Consider the following 19853-nt stretch of genomic DNA (forward strand, 5'->3'; position numbering starts at 1 on the left):
GGGAAGCAAGGGAAATTAGGCTGTCGGCGCGGGGAAAAGCTGGGGCTCTGCTTTGTGCTACTGCGCTTTCCCCTGTTCGTGAATCCCACAGAAAGGGTTGGTGGGAGCTGGAATGGCCCATTTGTGACACACAGGATGAACTACTGATAAAAGAAAAAAATCCTGTAGAAACAGCCTTTAGAAAAATGAGGAGGAGAGAAAACAACTGGACCTAAATCCTGTGTGGAGGAAAAACAAAACCTTGCTTGCAACTTGGGTTCCTGAAAAAGTGCTGAGCACAGCAGCCAGATGCTGACCCACTCTCCTCTCCTTCTATGGGCACAAGCAGGGCTTGCTTTGCGCCTATATTTAATTTCCAAGAAAAAAAATTCTCTCTTCATGCCTCTGCTCCACTGGCCTCTCTGCCTTGGGAAGTTAAAACAGGAATAGAATTGCATATATATATATTTAAAAAAAATAGTGTGTGCACACAAGCCTTTCCTAAACTTGGAGTGAGCTGAACAGGTTTTTGCAACATAACACTGTGCTGTTTGCATGAACCATCTGGTTGGAATCAGAGCTGATGGGAACGTGGGGCAGCCCCCGACGGGGGATGTCTCCCCCTTGCTCGGCACAAGCGGTAACCGGAGCACGCGCAGGCGAGGGAGCATCCGGGCGCCGACGTCTGGCCGGGCAGAGAGCCGTGCTCCCCTCGCGACACGACCCGTCCTCGGGCTGCGGCCGCCCCTGCTGCGCTTCCACGGCTCCCTTCTGCAGGACCGGGCGAGCGTGGCCCTTCCCTCCCCAGTTTCTCACTCAAACCCTTCCCTGGCCGCCTCCGCTGCCCGCGACTTCTGCAGAGCCGCAGCGACGGGCTGCAGCCAACGAGCTAAACGCTGTTGGCTCGGTCTGCTTTTCATGGCAGACACCGGTCCAGAAGCTTCTACATTTGAGAAAATACTGCTGGGACTGAAAGGGGCTTTTTCACAATTGCCACCATTATAGAGACTGTGCGACACCACATCCAGGACTGACGTCACTTTATTTGCAACTCTTAGAGAGCTCAACACTGAAGAACTTTGTTCTTTCAAGACTAAATTTGTACACAACAGCATACAAGAAACAACAACGATAAAGGTCTGTTGCAGCTTCATGTCTCAGTGCGACATCTGGGGTTCAGGCCATGGAAGGGGGAAGCCAAACCGGCAGGGAATTTCTGAATATCACAAAATTCAGTGAAAGGAGCGTTATGCTCCAGGTGTGGACCAGCTTGGGGAAGGAGGGGTGCTGTCAGCGCAACGGAGAGGCAGTTTAGCAAAAAGAAGAATAGCTGAAATTCAACAAAACTGGGGTTCAACACCTGCAATTAGCAATCATTCAAGTACTGCAGTCTTATAAATTTGTATTTGTTTTTCTTTCAATTTAAATAACAAGTGCTTCAAGGTCAATATCTGAATTGCCTGTTTTGTAATCCAATTTTAAGTGCACATCAGTAGGAATATGTTTTAAAAAATTATATATATATATATATATCTGAACACACATACACACACACGCACACACAGTGAATTTTATGTGCTGCAGCTCACAGCTGGTAGCACCAAGGCCCTAAAAGCTGCCAAAGATGCTGGTGATTTTTGCAAGCATCAGCCCAGCCAGCCCCTACAGCCGGGGCTGCCAGCAGCTGCTCCGACTGCCCCCGAGGTGCTGTTCTCCGGAAAAACACTGCTTGCAGGCAGCCGATGCCCACAGCATGTTTCACAGGAAGACCTCAGTCCAGGTCAAGAGCTTGGGGGAGTCCTGAAGAGCGGTGCGTGGCCTCCAGCTCATTTCCAGCATGAAATAGAAGTGTTTGGCAGAGCAGTGGGCACTGCCCAACTCAGACCCATACAGCTGTGTTAATATCGAAGCCAGACTGGGGGTAGTCGATGGTATCATGGACTTTCTTGGTGCCAGTTTTGGGTTTGTTGCTAGTGCTGTCCACCTTTGGGCACCTCTCGACTTTGCTGTGATTGTTCTGTGTGTTCCCATGAAGCGGAAAGTAAAATGTCCCCTTGAGTTTGTTCAATTTTTTGGGTCTCTTTGAAATTTCAGGCTGTTTGTCTTCAGGTGGTAGCCAGCAAGGTTTCTCCTTGAGAAGCCTATCTCGGTCTGGTCGAACACTCCTCAAAAACTTCTTGAAGATGTTGGCAGTGAGGGAAAATTTCCTGTAGAGCTCCTGGGATCTGCTAACAGACAGGGATGCTTCACTTTTTTCTCCCTTTTTATCCAGCTCAGGCAGATCCAGCCAGTTCCCAACCAAGTCTGCAAAGATGTTGTCTCCCAGGATCAGAGGTTGCCGGTTCCTGCTCTGGGACATCAGCGAGGAGGTCCAGTCATTGCCATCATCACACCCCTGGCAATCCCCCCGTCCCAGTGTCCCGGCAGCCCTGCCCCGGCAGGCGCTGGTGGCAGCTCTGCAAGGCTGACTCCTGGCCATGCCCCCGCTGCCCGGCTCTGGCGTCCCTGCAGGGAAGCGCTCAGCTCTGCTCCAAGTTGAGGAAGGGCCATTAGTGCGATAAATGTCTTCAGTGCAGATACTTTGGGAGGAGGAGATGGTGTCTCTAAGGCGGCCGCCCTCAGGGAGAGCGGCAGGCCCCAGCGAGCCGGCAGACCGCGGCGCTGGTGCGGAGGCCGCGAAGGACGTGGGGCTGCATTCGTCCGCCAGTGCCTCCCCCCGCGAGCGCTCGTTCGGCCGGCCGGCCTCCAGCCCCGCGCGCAGCACCTCCCCGCCGCTGCGGGAGCACTGGTGCTGCTCGATGCCAGGAACTGTGTTTCGACTCCCTGATATCTCCAACTGTTCCAACGCCGTCTGGACCTGGAGGAGTTTCAGCTCCTGCAGTGCCCCCATCATGCAGTTCATCTGCTCGTGCAGCCCGTCCCCAACCTCCTTCATGGATAACTGGGGAGGAAGAGAAGACATTGAGTCAGCGCCGGAGACGCCAAGAAAGAGCAAGCGAACGCTGACGACAGGGCAGCAGAGCTGGGCTCTGCTCCCCTTCTCGTTTTCTAAGCCTCATCTCTGCAAACAAAAAGCAGCCCTCTCCAGAAACGTGGCCTCTTGCTGAACGATCGCATGCAGATACGCCGTACCTGTGTGACAGCCATGCTCACGGGATGCCAATCAGATATTTCTTAGATTCTTTAGCTGTGTTAGTTTAAAAATATTCTGAACCCTTTAGGAATAAGAGGAGTGACAGAAGTAGTGGATTTTCTGACCTGACAACAAACATAAATAGTTTATTTGAGTTTCCATTAATTGCTTGGCAGAAACCCAAGGCATATAACTGTGAATGGTTTTGGCTGCCTCCAGTTTAGCGTATTCTGCTGCTTTTGTTTCTTTTGTGCTATGTAACTAACTGAAATCAGGAGAAATGAATAGACCGTGCCCGTCACTGGGAACCTTGCTCTCCAGTTTAGCACTAGAATGCTAACATAAAATAAAAATCAACACTAATAAAAATCACATAATGTTACTATATAATATATCTTAAGATTTTAATACCCTACTTACAGGCACCTTTCACTAGAGGACAATCAAATAAATTTGAACATATTTGAGATTTTTTAAAACAGCAATCAATCTTTAAAATTATTTCTACTAGAAAACAATCTCTTTGATTCCCAGCTAAGACCATTAGTAACAGTTCTGTTTTATCCCTAAAATTTGCTATAAGGCTTTAACTTTCTATGTTAGACTCCGAATAAGCTAGTTATTTTGCAAAGCTTCTAAGTGCCCCTCTCTCCTCTTTCCCTCTGTTCTTTCTCTCTTTCTTGTGTAGGATCTGGATCATATTCCCAAAGCAGCATCATAAAACAAATGGGCTATACTTTCCAACAGCTGCCCCTTTTTTTTAGCAGGCAGCGGGGGGGGGGGGGGAAGATGGGAACGAAAGGGGGAAGAACAGCAGGCAATGGCAGGGCTGGAGGTGAAGATATGTCACACTGGTGTAAGGTGGTTTGCAGAAGAGATTGCCGCTGCCTAGGAAAAGCTCCTGCCTACCTCGTCACAAACAAACAGTTTAAAGGGTTCGTCACAGGTCTGGTGTAGCGATAGGTCTCTTTTACAGTGGAAAAGGACAGAAGCATCTTATGTTCTGCTCTACATTATCAAGATTCCTATTTTCCCCTCTCCTTCATTTTTGCTAAATTACTTCAATTATTTGCTCTTTGTCCATTTCCTTTCCGAGGTCTGACCCGTAAGAAAGAGCAGTCATCAAAAGATCTGACCCTCTGTAACAAGGTTGCTCCAAAAGTGGAAGCCTCTCAGCAGTTTCTGAACACAAATCTCCAACTCCATTTCAAAACCCAGAACCTAAAACTAGCAGGCAGATTACAACAATTTTCAAAGCTTCACTCCTGAGAAACTGATCTAGTTCCCAGAACGAACGCACCAGCTATGACACTATGGAAAAGATCAGTGTTTAGCTCTCTGATTACATTATCAAGTCTCTCCAACTATCTAATTTTATTAACATCAGCAAATAAAGCTCTACATCTGCACATATGCAAATAATGCCCCACTTACACAGGAACAGAGCTCTCAGGTTACCGCTACAAAAGCTGAGGCCATATGTTCTACAAGCCTCAGACAAAACTATCACCTTACCTCTCCAGATTTGCAGTAATGCTTCTCGTCCTAACCTTTCTCGCCTTATTAATGGAAGTCTGTTTTATCTGGGGCTTTGCAAAAAGCTGGATTTGGAGTCAGCTTGGCCCCTCATTGGGCACTTCTCATCAAATCCCCTTGCAGGCAACGCCGTGTAATCGAGCCGTGCTGAGTGACAGGGGCCCGTTAGTAATGACTAGGCTGATCGGAAAGTCGGCATATGCTGGCCGGCTCCGCTCTTCACCTCATTGATTCAATTAACTCGCCCAGGCTGGGTGGTGTCGTTACAACGCGTGCCTCATCCAACAAGGCTCTATTAAGCATTAATATTGCATAGGCAGCATTTATCATCAACGTGTTCGTTTCTCACAGACAGACAGTCTTCCCCTGTGACAAGAACCGATCTCAGCCCAGAAGCTCGGTTCCCGGCGGCTCCTTCCCACGGGATGCGCCCTGGCTGCTGCTTCTGCCGGCCCCGAGCCCGCAGCAGCCCGGGCAGCTGCAGCGCCCTGGCCCTGGCAAGCAGGGGAGACGCGTTGGGGAAACCACGTTCCCGTCCGTGACTACGAGGTTTGGCCACTTCTCGCCAACCTGCAGAGCTGACGGCACAGACGTCCGGGCTGAGCTGAGCCGCTGCCGGTGCCTTTGCGGCCGAGGGAGAGGAACAGGCACTATCAGGGCATGAGCTGTCTAACCTGTCTTAGCAACTTGCTTTTGAGTGAGATGAATCCTGCCCTCCAGACTCAGCCTCAGTGACCCTCTGGCAATGTGACCTCCAGTGTCAGCGAAAGAGTTTTGAAGGTCCTGAGGTTTTTAACCTTGCTAGAGCATGTAGGGCTGCGGGAATACAGCGATGCGCACGTTCTTGGCACCGTGGGGCCTCCTGTGTCCCCCATTCCTGGCTGTGGCACTGCGCAGTCACTGCTTGTCCTTGTGCAGTGCCTTGAAGGGAGGTCAGGGATGTCACCATTTTACAGGTGAAACTGAGGCTGGAGATTAAGTAAAGCCTAAGGGGGGAGCGAGGGCAGGAAATGAAGCGCCCTTCCCGAGGCCAGGAACAGGCATGATGTTAGCTGCCCTCTGCCTCCTGCTCAGCTCCTCCGCCTGCACTGCTAAAACTTTGGGTTACGACTGTAAAAAAATCCTGCTTTGTCTTTTGCCATTCATGGTAGCTGCTTAGTCTTTTGCAGAACTAAACAGTGTGAATGAAACCCAGCCCAAAGTGAAGTCACCGACTGCTTGGTGACCGAACAGTCTGCAGGGGCTTGGATTTCATCCACTAGTAATTATTCTGGGGTAATTAAGAGTATTCACCCTGGAGAGCAAACTCTGGAAAAAAACCAGTTCCTTCCCCATTCTCTCCTGTTTGCCAGGAAGATACCAGTTCTCCCAAGTTCAGACTGGCTTCTCTGAGACATTCCAGACTTTAACAATTGAGAAAAGGAACAAGCTTCTGCAGAAAGGAGACCATCACCCTGGCAAAGGGTCAAGATTAAATTACCTGGGCTGCTGGGGGTGGGGTGGGGAAGTTACTGCAAATAATCCTGCAGACTGGGCAGGAAATCTAACAGTGGCTTGGACTGCAAGGTGATGGGCAAGACTAAATGAACAACTCTCACAGCCTGGCTGGATCTTTGGTCACACATTTCATGTAGAAGAAATCAGAATTTGTGATGAACTAAAGTGCAATTTCAAACAGAGCATGAATGTGACACAAAACCCCAGAGAGCCTTAATGTGACATGGTGAGAGAGACACAAACTGCACTGACTGAAGTTATGCAAGTGACATTATATAACCCAGCCACCATGGCACATCAGGAGATGGTCTGTCTTGTGCATGCTTGTGAGCTGTAAATCCCAACCCTGTTGTTGAATGAACCCAGCATCCAGCCATGCTGCGCAGCAGGGTGCAGGGGAAATGTCATTCGCTACAAGACTTTGTCAGCGATCGTATCATGTTCCTTAGCATCTTCCCTTCATGTACTTGGTGGTCTCCTGCCTCCAAGTGTGCAAATAAGTCAGCAAGTCAGTTCTAGGTGTCTAATTTGAGATAATGTGGGCTTCAGTACAAGTAGCTGCTTGGCACCTCTGCCTCCAAGAAAAGCCACTGAATAGCCTTGAGCTATGCAAAATTGCACTATGACTTAATCTACTCACACAGGGCCAGCTTCTGTCTGCCAGAGCCACTGAGGTCACCAGAGCTATCTGCCTGGGCAGCCCAAGCAGCATTTGACCCATAATGACTGCAGTTTTCTTTCCCACGGCAGGGAGAAAAAGAGTCACAAATGCACTTTCAGTGCAAAAATAAAACATTCTGAGCTAGAAGAGCTTTGTACGAAGGCATCAGCATGCTAACACACTAAAGTGCTGCTCAGACATAAACCTTTGATGCCTCAGTGCACAGTCAGGAGAGGTGCACAATGTGGTATTTACTTCCCAAAGTCCACTAGCATTTTGTCACGTTCAGAAACAAGTAAGTCCCCGAGAATAAGGGAGATTTCACTTGCTACTTTTTAAGAGGAGAGTAAATAAATTTTCAGCTCGCTTCAGGAACTAATGTTTTCATGCGAGCATCTACATTCACCAAGTCCTCAGAATTCAGTTCCGACCAGTCCCCTTGAGCCACAGTTGTTTTTATTCCCAGTCCATCTGCACATCTGGCCTGCCCAGGACTACAGCAGCCTTTTGATGCTGACTAGAGAAAAGAAAAAAAAACCCAGTGAACACATCATAGCTTCCAGCTGAGCCCAGAGACCTGGAAAGATGAGCTCTGAGTGTGTTTGTGGTAATGAGGAGGAAGACAGATGTCCAGTTCGTAGGTAAAAGAAATGGAATAAGAGGAAGTTATTGCTAAGAGAACAGGAAAGAGCACGTGGCAAATAGCAGCTCTTAGTAATAGCGCTGATAGGCAACGGAGGCAGCAACAAACAATTGGTATTTAAGGAGGATGACATAATAGAGACCAAAATTATTTTAGAACTGCTGAGCCGATCGTATTGTTTCTGTGTTTTCCTTTGGGTCACTGATGAGATTAATCTTTAACAAGCCTGCATTCGTAGCTGCGCATAACTCTTCAGCGAGAGCGTTTCACGGCTCAGAGAACTTCCTTCCAGCTTGCTGTTGCACCTTGCTTTGCTTTCGCCTGGTGGATGCCAAAGGCCTGCAATGTCTTTTTGTCCTTGCATTTTATCACAAGAATTTCAAGTCTCTTTTTTTTACCTCTTGTCTTTCTACATTATTTTAGGATGGTAGCTGTGAGCTCACAATTTCTCTGAAAGAGGAAGAATACTGAAATTTTACCAAAGATTTCTTTTCCCAATAGGTTAAACAGATCTGAAACAGATGTTAACCGCAAAAGGCATGGTTCCTGTCACTCAGGGAGCGCTCTGGCTGCGTAGCGGCTTACCTCTCTTTCTCTTGTGAGCTCGTTGTTCTGTGCTTCCCAGTCACACGCGGCACATTTAAAGGCAAATGAGAAAACTGATTTTCTACAACCGGTAAATAAGTAGATCAAAAAGAGCTGCAACTTTCAGATTTTTCTTCACACCACAGAGGCAAGAAAGACCATGAGCCTTACTGTACAGATCAACCATTGAAGGTGATGGTTAAAAATTTGAGGTTTCAGCCCAATGATCTGCTTTCACTGTAATATCTGGTCTTTGAAGTTCTTGAATATATGCAGCTGCAATTCCCAAATAATCCACACTCTTCCTTCCGAGTCTTCTCTAGGAATAAACAAGCAAACAAAAGCCTGTAATTGCTTTTTCTCTCCCCAGGTTACATGTGACAGGAAATCCACTGTAAGTTGCTCCATAGCACCTTCCCTCTGGGCAGCAGCAAGGAAAGAGACTGTGATAACCCCACAAGACTTCTAATGCTATCACAAGCAGAAGTGGGTAAATGCACGTTTAAATGGACCAGTTTATCGGCAGAGACACAAATGAAGCTGCATGTTGCCACCTGTTGGAGTTGTGAGTGGCTGTGTTAGCCCTCGAAGTCTTATCATTTATGCCTGGTCTACCAGGAACCACAAGAGCTGCTCCTTCAGAAACAGCAATGAGGAAAGGACAGCAGAACTCTTTGCAAGCATGACACACAGTTACCAGAATAAGAGCCAGTGCGAGACAGAGGTTAAAAATAACGGGGCTGTATTTCTTCCCTCAGACCAAATGTTCTGTTCCTCTAAAATGTTCATTGCAAGAAGCATTAGATTGTCTACCAGGACATGAATTATTTTGAGAAAGGAGTCAGACTCTCTATCAAACTCAACAATTTGACGCATGATGAATGTGTAGGGAGAATGTTCAAAAGTTGAAGTGAAAGAGGCATCTTTAAATAAAAATCCTTACTTTAATACTTTTCCTCCTAAAAGAACCAACAAAAAGCCTAGATTTTCCCTAAATTCCTCAAGAAAGATCAAAATATGCAAAGTAAAGTTACAGCTGTGGCTAACTTGACTGTGACCGCCCCACACCCTTTCTAGTCATACAAACCCCAAGTGCAAGATAAATCTATGCCAAAGATTTACCAGTCCTATATAAATAATAAGTGATTTATTCTTCCTATTGCAGAAGAGCCTTGAAAACCCAATCCCATTTTACATATGCTGATGTTACTGTGTATAAATGCAAACAATCCCTGTGTCAAAGCATTTACAGAGGTAATGCTGTCTACAGCACGAGCCACAGAAATGAAACTCCTCTATTCTAATCCCTGAGCAAGACAATTCGTGTTAAATCTCATCTTTTAACTGAGATAATATTCTGTAACTCAGAAAGCAGGGATCGTATTTCTGTGCCTCAGAACGATATTTGCAGACTTAGAATCCAGCTGATAAAGTCAAGAGGCCTTTTAGGATTGGATTTAATTACATTAATGGAAGATACATAAGCTCTGTGGCATACTCCAAGATTGCCATATGAAGGCCAGATGACAGAATGAATGGAGAAGCACAACGCAGTCAGTGCCAGGCCTATAAACCAACAATATGTATTTTCACATACCACATTCTGTCCATAAATCTCAAGATACTTACTGGGGGAGGCAGATAAGGTCTTCTTTATTTTACGCCCAAAGACACTGAGGTGCAGAAAGCTGCCATGGCTTGTCAAAACCTGCACCACAGGCTGGTGTCAGCGCTGAGACAAGGACCCAGGCTTAGGAAATCCTACTTCAGTGCTGTACTCAGTTCACAGATTCAGTTATAATGAATGGCTGTGTCAGCTGAGACTCTCCTGGCTTTAAAATATTTGCACGTGGAAGCTTCTGAATGAATTGCAATCAAAGGGACATCACACATGCCAGAAACTATCAGCTTACAATGGAAAACAGGCAATCGGAATATGAGCTTTCTCATCGACGGAAATGGGTCAGATTTATCTTTGGGAGCCACTGGGGGAGGTTTGGCATGGCTTTCCCAAAGGCTAACGTGAATACTGGTACAAGCATGCCCAGACTCACGGCCATCTGCAACTTGATCTCAATACATAGGCTGTGCGCTGAAATGTCTGGGCACACAGCAACCCAAACCAAGTGCACAATTATTTAAATACGTTGTTAATATGCAAAACAGGAACAATAAAAATCAGAACTGAAATCCTTGAACCCCACACTGGTGGGTGATAGATTGCACTTAAAGATAACCTTCCCTTGCGAACTGGGAGCTGTGCCAACACCCGCTCTTTATCAAAAGAAGTCTCCCTCAAACCCAGTCACAGGCTGTAGTAGTTTAAACTGAGGCAAACTAAGCTTCTGCAGATTAAATGGTCTCTAACTTTCCCATGTTATACTGCCCAGCCCCGAAAGCCTGGTTCCTTAAATGGGGCATTTCTGGAGAACGTCCCTGTACAACATCCCTTCTCCGCAGCATAGCAGTCCCTGGAGGTGACTATGGCACTTGTTGTGCCTAGGGCAAATCCCTATGATGCTAAAGTCCCAGTGGTGCCTAGAGCTGGACTCTGGTTTAACTGCACACAGGGTGGCTCATTGCCTTTATCTGGGAACGCAAACAGACCAAGTCCTTCCCACCATCCCTCCCACAGGATTCTTGGTTCTGGTGCATTTAAATCTGGAGGCATGACCTGCCCAGTAATGAAGAAAGTGGTAAAGAAGGCAGGGTTAAGAGGTTCAGTTCCCACTCACCATGAAATGCAGATGGTCCCAGCTGTCTGTTACATTGCTTGCTGCTCTTTAAGGAAACATCAGTCTATTTTAATTCTAGGCTATCTTGACAGTATTGATTTTTAAACATGTTATTGCTGAGGATATCATCTATGGTTATTTTAATTAATACAATCCTCCTACCTATAGGAAATGTAATCTGCAGCTCACTTAAGCTGCTGATGGAAGTAATTGTTTCAGAACATATATTGTACGCACCCAATTCACTGAGATTTTAGTGTTCTTCCAGATTATAATGTACATGTCTTAACTTAGAGTTCGCACTTCATTCATTCTGCCCAATGCAAAGTATACCAGTGACTCTCACTTCAGTTTGTCTTCTTGTTCCTCCGTTAGCTAGCGCAAGATGGATAACGCTGACAAGTTAAATGTCACTGGTTTCCGCCAGGTTTATTCAGCATAAGCAAACCCATGCTGCCCAAGCCGGTCTCTCTATTTGCTCTGGAGAAGCGGTGCTGTCTCCCCTGGAACAATAAGTCCCCGAGCCCGATACCCAGCACAGCTGTAACTTCGCGTGTCTCTGTATTGACTCAAATGGTTTTGCTTAAATGAGAAATGTACATTTCCTGAAATGTGCGCAGGGTAGGAATATTGTGCGTTAGCCCATGTTATAAACCTCCAGTTAGCACAAATATCAGGTGAGATCAACCCCCTATTAAGTCCTAAGCCAGGAAGCTTTTTGTGCGTTCAGAAACTTCGCCCACCCTTTTTGCTCTGCCTTGTCTTCCCCTTTTGTTCTCACTGTCTCACTATTTATTGTACGACACGCGTTTCTCCCCACCAGAGCCTACTCAGGGCTGGAACACAATTTTTTAAGGTAGTAGATCTTCCTGCCAATCCATCACTAGTGAACCCTGGCATATCAACAGTATCTTCTCGCTGGTAGGACAAGCCCAAGCAAGTTCTGTGAGCGAGCTTTGAATTGGAATAGGAGAGGGAGGAGGGAGAAAACACTGTTGATTTACGACAAAGGGTTCCCTATTAAAGAAGAAATACTTTTTCCTAGAGCATTAGAGGTGACAGTCGCATGTTCCCCTTAAATCACATTCATTCCTGTAAACTTATCAGGGGTATCTGCACATGTTTCTTTGATTTCTGATCTTGGCTTGCATCTTTTTCCAAGCGGCAGCACAGGACTAGAACTCTGCTCGCTGCAAGTTGTATTTACTTGCGCAGATGGCCGGACTAGCAGCCTCTGACCACCTAAGCCAGGAGGCTGAAATCCGCTGTCCGGTTTACAGAGCTTTACGGAGATGCAAATCTGGAGTGACTGATGGAGTCCTCCAAACTTCCCGCGAACGCTGGCGGCTCGGTTCGGCCCGAGCCGCTTAAGGGCTCGTGTCCGCGCTGCTGGGACCCCGGCGGCGGCGGCGCCTCCCCGCGCGGGCGTCCCGCGCCCCGCGGAGCCCCGCGCCGCGCCCGCAGCAGCCATTTCCAGGCAGCGCAGCGCCCGCGGCGGCGGCGCCTCGGCACAAAGGCTGGAGCCGCGCGCAGCCGCCCCCGGCCCCGGCCCCGGCCGCGGCCCCCGCCCCGGCCCCGGCCCCTACCAGCTCCTGCCGCAGCCGGCGCAGGTGCTGCTCCATGGCCGGGCTCCGCTCCGCTCCGCTCCGCGCGGCGCTGCGGGGCGGCGCTGCGGGAGGGAGCGAGGGAGGGAGCGAGGGAGGGGAGCGGGGCGCCGCGCCCGCCCCGGCCCGCCCGCGCCCGCCGCTGCCTGCGCGGGGCCGCGCGGCGCGGGGGCGGCTCCGCGCGGCGCCCCGGCTGCTGCGGGCGGACCCCGCGGAGCGGCGGCGGCCGAGGCCGCCCCCGGCCCGAGGGACCGCGCGGCAAACGGCGCGGCTGGGGCTGCCGGGCCCGCGCCGCCTCCCCGGGACCAGGCGCGGTGCGGGGTGCGGGGTGCGCTCTGCCTGCCACCGCCGGACTCCCGGCCTGCGAACCGCTGCGAGAGCATCGCCGGCCGGGACACGTCCGCCGGCACGGCCGCACCGGGCCCGGCGCGTGTGCATGGCGTTGCTCTTTGTCCGAGGAGAGGACTTGGATGTTTGAAACTAGAGAGAACTTCGCTGGTTTAGTTTAAAGCAGGAGAGAAGTTTGGTGTTTTAAGTTTGTCCTGATCGAGATTCTGCAGTTTGGTCCGGGCAGGCAGAAACCCCCAACAAAAGCACGGATTAACCTACATGTTCTAGGCCTTAATCACAACAAATTGCAAAGCCCTCCGATTGTGGATTTTTTTTTCCTATTTCGTTTTAACTAGAGGCTGGATAGCTGAGTAAAGGAGTATCGCTACTACATCAAATGGCAGTTTATTAACAGTTAGGAATGTTGCAGTTTTCCACTGTAAGGTGTCAGTAGGCTTAACATCACACATAAGCATATGATTTTGGCTTTCTTTCAAGGAATGGTCCTACAATCAAAATGCCTTTTGTCAGGAACAGCACATGCTCAGAGAGCCACAAGAAACAGGTGTTGAAACTTCTCAGCATGGATTTATTTTCAGAACAGCAGTTTTTTCCTCACTCAGTTTTATGAGCAGTGTTTCAGCCTTTAGTATGCCTCAAATCGTTGAAGTAAAGACAGACAGTTGAAACTTTCTGCATAGGAGTTGGACATTATTGGTGCTACAAATGCACTTGTCTAAGGGTAATATTTTTTAACTCAGATTAACAACCTCTGATATTGCTCATTACCACAAGAAATCAGATGGACACATGAACTAGGAAAAAATAAAAGCCCTTCTGTACCATCAGGCTTTATAATAGGACTGAATTTGAAAGGATTTGAATTTTTCGGTATGTTTCTCATCCATCCATCTATCAACCCATCCATCTTTCTCTCTATCTATTTATCTATCTCACTGTCATCTTATGTACAAAACACATTCTTCAGATGAAAAATGCTGAGTCCCCTATAGTGGGTTATCAAGAGCACAGTTTGATACTTGGTTAAGTTGATCCCCAATGGTAAAGAATTTGATAGAATGAGAATCTGCATTTTCAGATTTGCAAAGAAAAAACTAATTGCTTGCTCTCAGCTGTAAATTTGAATATTGACTAAAATCTTTTCATTTTCAGGCCTTTATTTTTTGAAGAAAAACTTTCTTTTACTGTTAGTAATGGGTGTTTGGTTGTTCATTTGTGGAAACCAACCTTGGTATTTGTCAATACTAACTTTCCTGTCAAAATCCAATTTAAATCAGAAATTTGTTATCTGGCTCTTCATGTATACTTGGGAAATGTTCTAGAGTTAATATTCATTTGTCCTTCCAGCATCCCTTTTATTATTGGTCAAAATTTACTGTCTCTTTACTTGTTTCAGAATTTCCATTTCCTATCTGTTACGGGAGCGTGAAAGTTGCATCTCTTTCCAAGGATCTGTAGAACTTCGGGCAGTAAACGTAGTAACGTATTGAAGAAATGACCTTATCAAAAAGTGAATCATTTCCAACAGGCTATGCTATGATGTGAGCGGGATACCTGCTGATCTTGAGTTGCTTTTAAAGTCTAAACCAAGAACTGGCCAAGCTATAAACTTTTTCTTGAAATCTGTTTGTTTTTGTTGGCCAGTTGGATGTTCCCCATGGACCTGTTCAGGTCAGGGTATGTATTTCCCCAGCCTACCCAAGCATATCAAGTATCATATGGCAGGTTTGAACAGCCAGTCAGTAGTAAAAAAATCAGAAAGATGGCATCATGTGGAGAAGACAAGCTGAAAAGCCTGCCTCTGACAATTATTAATGGGACACTGAATGACCTAATTTTTCTTTTCCTGTGCCTCATACAAGGATTTGTTTTCAAGAAAAGCCACAGTTTCAGACTGTAAGTTTCTGTATTGTTTGGGTGAATCAAGAACTTTATTTCTTTTCTTTCCCAGGTACCATTTTTTAATAATTTATTGTCTATTATCTCTGTTTTATAAAGTAACATTTAAGTACTAGCCCTTCTTCCTTATGGCTTGTCACCATAGCTAAAACACACTGGCCTTTTCTCTTTGCATTTGTAATACGTGGGTTTAGGTTCAGCTGCACTGAGCTGAGCAGTGACTGTACGCTTAACTTATCTGAGCCAGTTCTGAAAACAATAGCATTTTCAGGTGCTCTTTTACATTTGATGTGGAATAGACTGAGAATGCGCATCAAGAGGGACTTCTATCCTCCCAGGGTTGCCACGTCTAGACAAAGTTGACTGTTACTGAGTACTATGGTTTTGGCATCTTGAAAACCTGCATGAAATCAGACCACGGATTAGCCTGTGCACAGGATGCTCTCCCCAGGGTTTTCTTTATAATTCCTTTCTTTAGAAATCATGTTCTTCCTGAATTTGTTTTAACTGATACTTGTCACTTGTGCTTTGAATATTCTAATACAAAAAGATACATGTGGTTATTTGAAGCATTAAGTCTTTGTTAAACAATATTATTTTGTCCAGCATGTATAGCATTCAGGAGGCCAACTTCAGATTTACATGGCAATTGGCAATTGCGGTGTCCCAGAGAGCTCCTGCAACATTTGCGAGACAATGAACCGTGTGATCTGCCAGTGCACGAACAGCGAGAAGTTTTTAGCCTCTGGTTGGCTTCTGTTTATGGCTGTTGGTTTAATCAGTTTTTCAACATCAGGTTTTGCTCCTGTCCAATGAGGCTGACAAAGGAGTTTACAAGTGTGGAATAAAGGAAAGACCTGAACATTCATGTGCTCAAAACTACTGAGACCTTGCAAGAGAAGAGAAAATTTTGATTTTCTTTTTTTTTCTCAGTAGACTTTCCCCATTAAGCAACATTTTTCTCTTCTGCTTAGAGAACTGGTTCAAAGCAATAGTGACACTTCATGCCAGGCCCTCCACTCCCTTCCATTTTATACTCCCTCTGCAGTGGTGTAAATGATGAGCAGATGGTGCAGTGCAATGGAAAATCAGGTTTCTGAGAAAAAGAGTTGAGAATAAAAATTCCTTTAAGCAGAAACCTACATGGCTTATTTCAACATAAAATGAAAAACGGAGACCTTTGGGCAAAAAATAGAATATGCCTTCAGAGGCATATTCAGCTTACACAAAATGCCTCATTCCTTCCTATTTCAGAAAACATCCGTCCCTTTACAGCTGACAGTTTCTTTATCTCATTTGTTGTCTTTCAGTTCATTGATCTTGTTTCTCAGTGCTTTCACTTGACTGTTCTTTGTTGAACTAACATCCACGGTTATCTCTGAATTTTCTTTCATTTTTTACTTTCTTGCACACTGAAGGCAAACCTTTCAGAATTTCTTCCCACTGAGGCTGCAGTATGACCTGAATTGCATCCATCTTTGTTTAAATCCACTGAGGCACAGAAAACCAGCAGATAGGTAAGAATATAATGTCAAAAATGTAATTCTGTTCTTTTTATTTGTGCATGAGGAGGTAAATTACCTCAAAATATGACTGTTTATTCCAATAGGCTACTCATTGCATGCACTGTTTGCATTTGTGTTCTTTAAAGATCCTATTATGCCCCTACCTCACTCACCCCTCCTCAGAGTAAAACTTAACTTTGCTCCAGCCAAATTCCAATCCATGACATTCTTCTGGCTCCTACACTGGGTAAGAATATTCTCTGTACTAGGAGAGGAAAACGCCTTACAACATTTGCTGTGCTATGTGGTATTAAACAACTGTTGTATTACCTCTCAGCTGGCTGCATTTTGGTTACCTAAATCCTCTTCATACTCACTGAAAATAATTTAGCAACTCTTGGTATAAAAGCTTATCTAAAATTATAAAGGGCTGTTATTTATTTATTTGGAGCAAAGTCCACACCTGCTTTCCCCCCCTTCAGCAACTACGTCACACATTGCTCTTTTAAGTGTGTATCATTTCTATATAGTACAGTGGCATCATTCTGCACCCAAGCATTGACAGCATTTCTCCTGAAAGAGGGATGGAAAACCAATTGCCCAGGTGAGCATGCCCTGCAGACACTTTTGGCGCTTATGTGAAACATCTGGTACTGTGGAACTCAATAAACCACATGAAATGGCTGGGAGGGCTTATTAGTGTGCATTAGCAACTGTCCATAGATTTAGTATAGAAATCAAGCAAAAACAAAGGAAGAGACCATGCCTATCCGACAGCTTTGAGCCGAAGGCTGTACACACATTCCAGGGAATGAGGGGGCTGCAGGAGCATGACCTCGATTGGACACAGCACAATCAGTGAGGGCCAAAAACAAAGGGAGAGGAACAATAAATCTGCCAGTCATGGTGTCATAGCGCTACTCAGCATAGACATTGAGATGGTCTGGAGTCTCTCCCTCCAATCTGATGGCAATTGAGAAAATTAAATAAATAAACAGCAGCATCTTTTGGAATTAAGGCAATTAAGGCATCTCAGCATCTTATTAACCCTGCATCACAGAGAATGACTTCTGTGTCCAAATCACCTGAGTAGCACTACAACATGCCTGCTCTCTCAGGAGAGAAAAAGGGTAAGGTGAGGAAAATAGAAAGGGGAAGCAGTTCATGGTGTATAGTTATTTTATCACTTCTGCTCTGTCCCTCTCCCATGGGTGCAGATACTTCTGACTGCTCTTCATTGTCTGTTTAAATCACATCAGTTTAAACGGGTTATGAAAAGCTGTCTTTAATCAAACCATTTGTTATGTCCAGGTCTCCTTGTCTGTCTCCATTCCCAGATTTATCCAGAGATAATTATCTCATGTTAGAGACTTGTTTCCCTTTTAGGACCAACTGGGAATATCCACCTAAAAGATGAAAAATAACTGGAACTAACAGAATGCTTGTGAATAGCTATCCTGTTACCTCTGCTTCATGGCATAGTTCTCTCCCCTGCCATCTGGTCTCTCCTGAATTTGTAGAGGTAAGCTCCCCAAAGCAGAAGCTGTATTCTTTTTCATACTGTGTGCAACATGATGGGGCTCTGCTCTTGGTGGTACTCAGATATGCATGTAAAAAGATCATAATTAATATTAGAAAACAAATGAATAGAATTTTCCAGATTTTTTTTTGCTGTAAGTAACATGATGGAATTGCAAAGGAGTCACAGAGACTGTGCTACACCAAGAGCTTTTAAAATTTATTTAGACTGCCTGGCAATGTAAGGATAATGAACCAGGGTATGTACTCATACAGTGGAAGCCACTGCTGAGATTTTTCAAATCTCATTATGATGAATGGGAGCTGCATGTCCAGACTTCTAAACTGCTATGACAATAAAAGCTGATGTGTAAAATAAAACCATCCACAATTTAAAGTGGTCTACAGAAGGTAGTAAGTAATGTGTATACAACAGATTAATAGACCTGGCCTTTGCTGAAGTGAATGCTGTACTATTTTACTAATTTTTCCTAGCACCTTGGCTAGATCTTGTTTCTATATACAACACAACAGCATCTCAGACTTGGAGTGTTTAACAAGAAACTCATTTCTTTTGTCAGGGTGAAAGGCTGAAACTAGACAGGTCAGAACAAAATGTTCATGCCATTTTCCTATGGTAGAATAGCTTAGAGATTACTGGAGACTGCTTTCACTCCAAACTGAAACAGCAATGGATACTTTGGGCACCTACTGTCAAGAAGCTGGTTGAAGCTGTTTTAGCAATGCAGTCAGTTTTGTACTTCTCATCCTCTTATGCAGCCTTCTGCATCATTCCTTTGCTGACCCATCTGCCTTCATTTCCTCTTATGACTCCCTCTCTTTCTATGCTCATTCCTCTTTTCTGACTATTCCCTTGTGTCCTCCTCCTCCTATTTCTGGCCTGGTGCCTTCTTTCATTCTGCCCTATGCTCAGTCCATCCTCCCACATGCCCTGAGACATGTTTTCTCTCTATGGTTCAGATTCACTGGCTAAATAAAGCTCCAGCACTAGTCTTGCAGCAAGGTCTCCAGATCTCACTGTACTGCTTCTGCTCATGTACTATAGAGATTTTGTTCTCTGTAATATTTATTTTTAAGCTGTTATGCTGTTCGTAAGACAAATAATCTCAGGTTAGCTGAACAGATTTATCTGTCTACATCTAAAAGATCACTTTTTAATAGACATAATCATTAATTGCCTCTATGTGGCTAAATGCACCTATGAGATACACAGTGGGGAGTCGCAGCCCTAATTATTGCAGTAAACAGGAAATGCTAATGTTGGTGGACTTCCACCCCTCCTCCCCCTGAAATTAGCTGCAAAGATTTGTTGTGATTATTAGCCCCCAAGGCAGACTGTCTGCTTCTGGACTAAATGCATCAATCCTGCCATAGACTGACAGGGAGGCATAATCTGTCCCCTATCCTAATCTTTTACAGATAACGGGTTTGCAAGCACCTTGTGATCTCATGGAGAGAGTATCTGTTCCCGTCTGTTTTACGATATCTTATTTCTAATTATGACAGAACTACAAGATCTAAGAAAAACTCAACAAGATACACCACGTAGGTGACCAGCTGCCTGCAGGGGGACTACCATTCCTAGCAGTTCCCTGCATTACATGAATATGTGAAGATGCACCAGTCAGTATGATTTTAATGAAAAAAGTCTGTTTCAAATACTGCAGACCGCAAAGCTCCATATTGCTTGCTAGGATAACTCTGAAATGTAGTGCAGTTTGAGGGGTTCACCAGTTATCTCATAGCTTCTCCTATAAGCAAGAGAGAATAAGCAAGGCAGAATCAGACACTAAGCCACTTTGGATGAGGGGGGAGAGGAAGAAAATGCTGTTGAAGGAAAAGATGACAGCGTGGACCATCATATAGGGAAGCTGAGGAGGGAAAGGGGCAGAGAAAGGAGCAATGACTAAGGAAAAAGGATTCTGAAGTCTTAGGAAAAAGGAAGGAGATATCCCTACTGAGAGCAAGCAGTGGTACTAGATAAGAAAAAGTTAGTGGAGAATGTCCTTAGAAAAACTGAATTAATACATACTATACTGATAAAGCCACAGTGAGAATTAATATTCACCCTTGGAATGTGAAATTCTATCAAAATCAGTGGGATTGTTTTCCATTGATTTTGGTAAACCAGACATTTATTTGTAATTTACTAAGTCATTTAAAGCTGAGTACAGATTGTTGGATGT

At 45.5% G+C, this 19853-nt stretch overlaps 1 protein-coding gene across 1 annotated transcript; it reads right to left on the reverse strand.

Moving 5' to 3' along the window:
- Nucleotides 1–1008: 1008 nt before the first annotated feature.
- Nucleotides 1009–12422, reverse strand: INKA2 (inka box actin regulator 2). The gene is made up of 2 exons (XM_062594897.1): nt 12356–12422; nt 1009–2920 (listed from the first exon to the last, which is right to left on the reverse strand). The coding sequence occupies exons 1-2, from the start codon at nt 12389–12391 to the stop codon at nt 1859–1861; spliced, it is 1098 nt and encodes a 365-aa protein (XP_062450881.1). The 5' UTR covers nt 12392–12422; the 3' UTR covers nt 1009–1858.
- Nucleotides 12423–19853: the final 7431 nt, after the last annotated feature.

This window comes from Rhea pennata, chromosome 25 (assembly GCF_028389875.1).
Source record: "Rhea pennata isolate bPtePen1 chromosome 25, bPtePen1.pri, whole genome shotgun sequence".
In the NCBI taxonomy this organism is placed as follows: Eukaryota; Metazoa; Chordata; class Aves; order Rheiformes; family Rheidae; genus Rhea; species Rhea pennata.

What these genes read in the sequence shown, in the direction of transcription:
- INKA2 (XM_062594897.1), bottom strand. Translation starts at nt 12,391, where the DNA reads ATGGAGCAGCACCTGCGCCGGCTGCGGCAGGAGCTG. An exon ending in GCCGGCTGCGGCAGGAGCTG is followed by an intron (nt 2,921 to 12,355) that starts GTAGGGGCCGGG and finishes CTTCCTCCCCAG; the next exon opens with TTATCCATGAAGGAGGTTGG.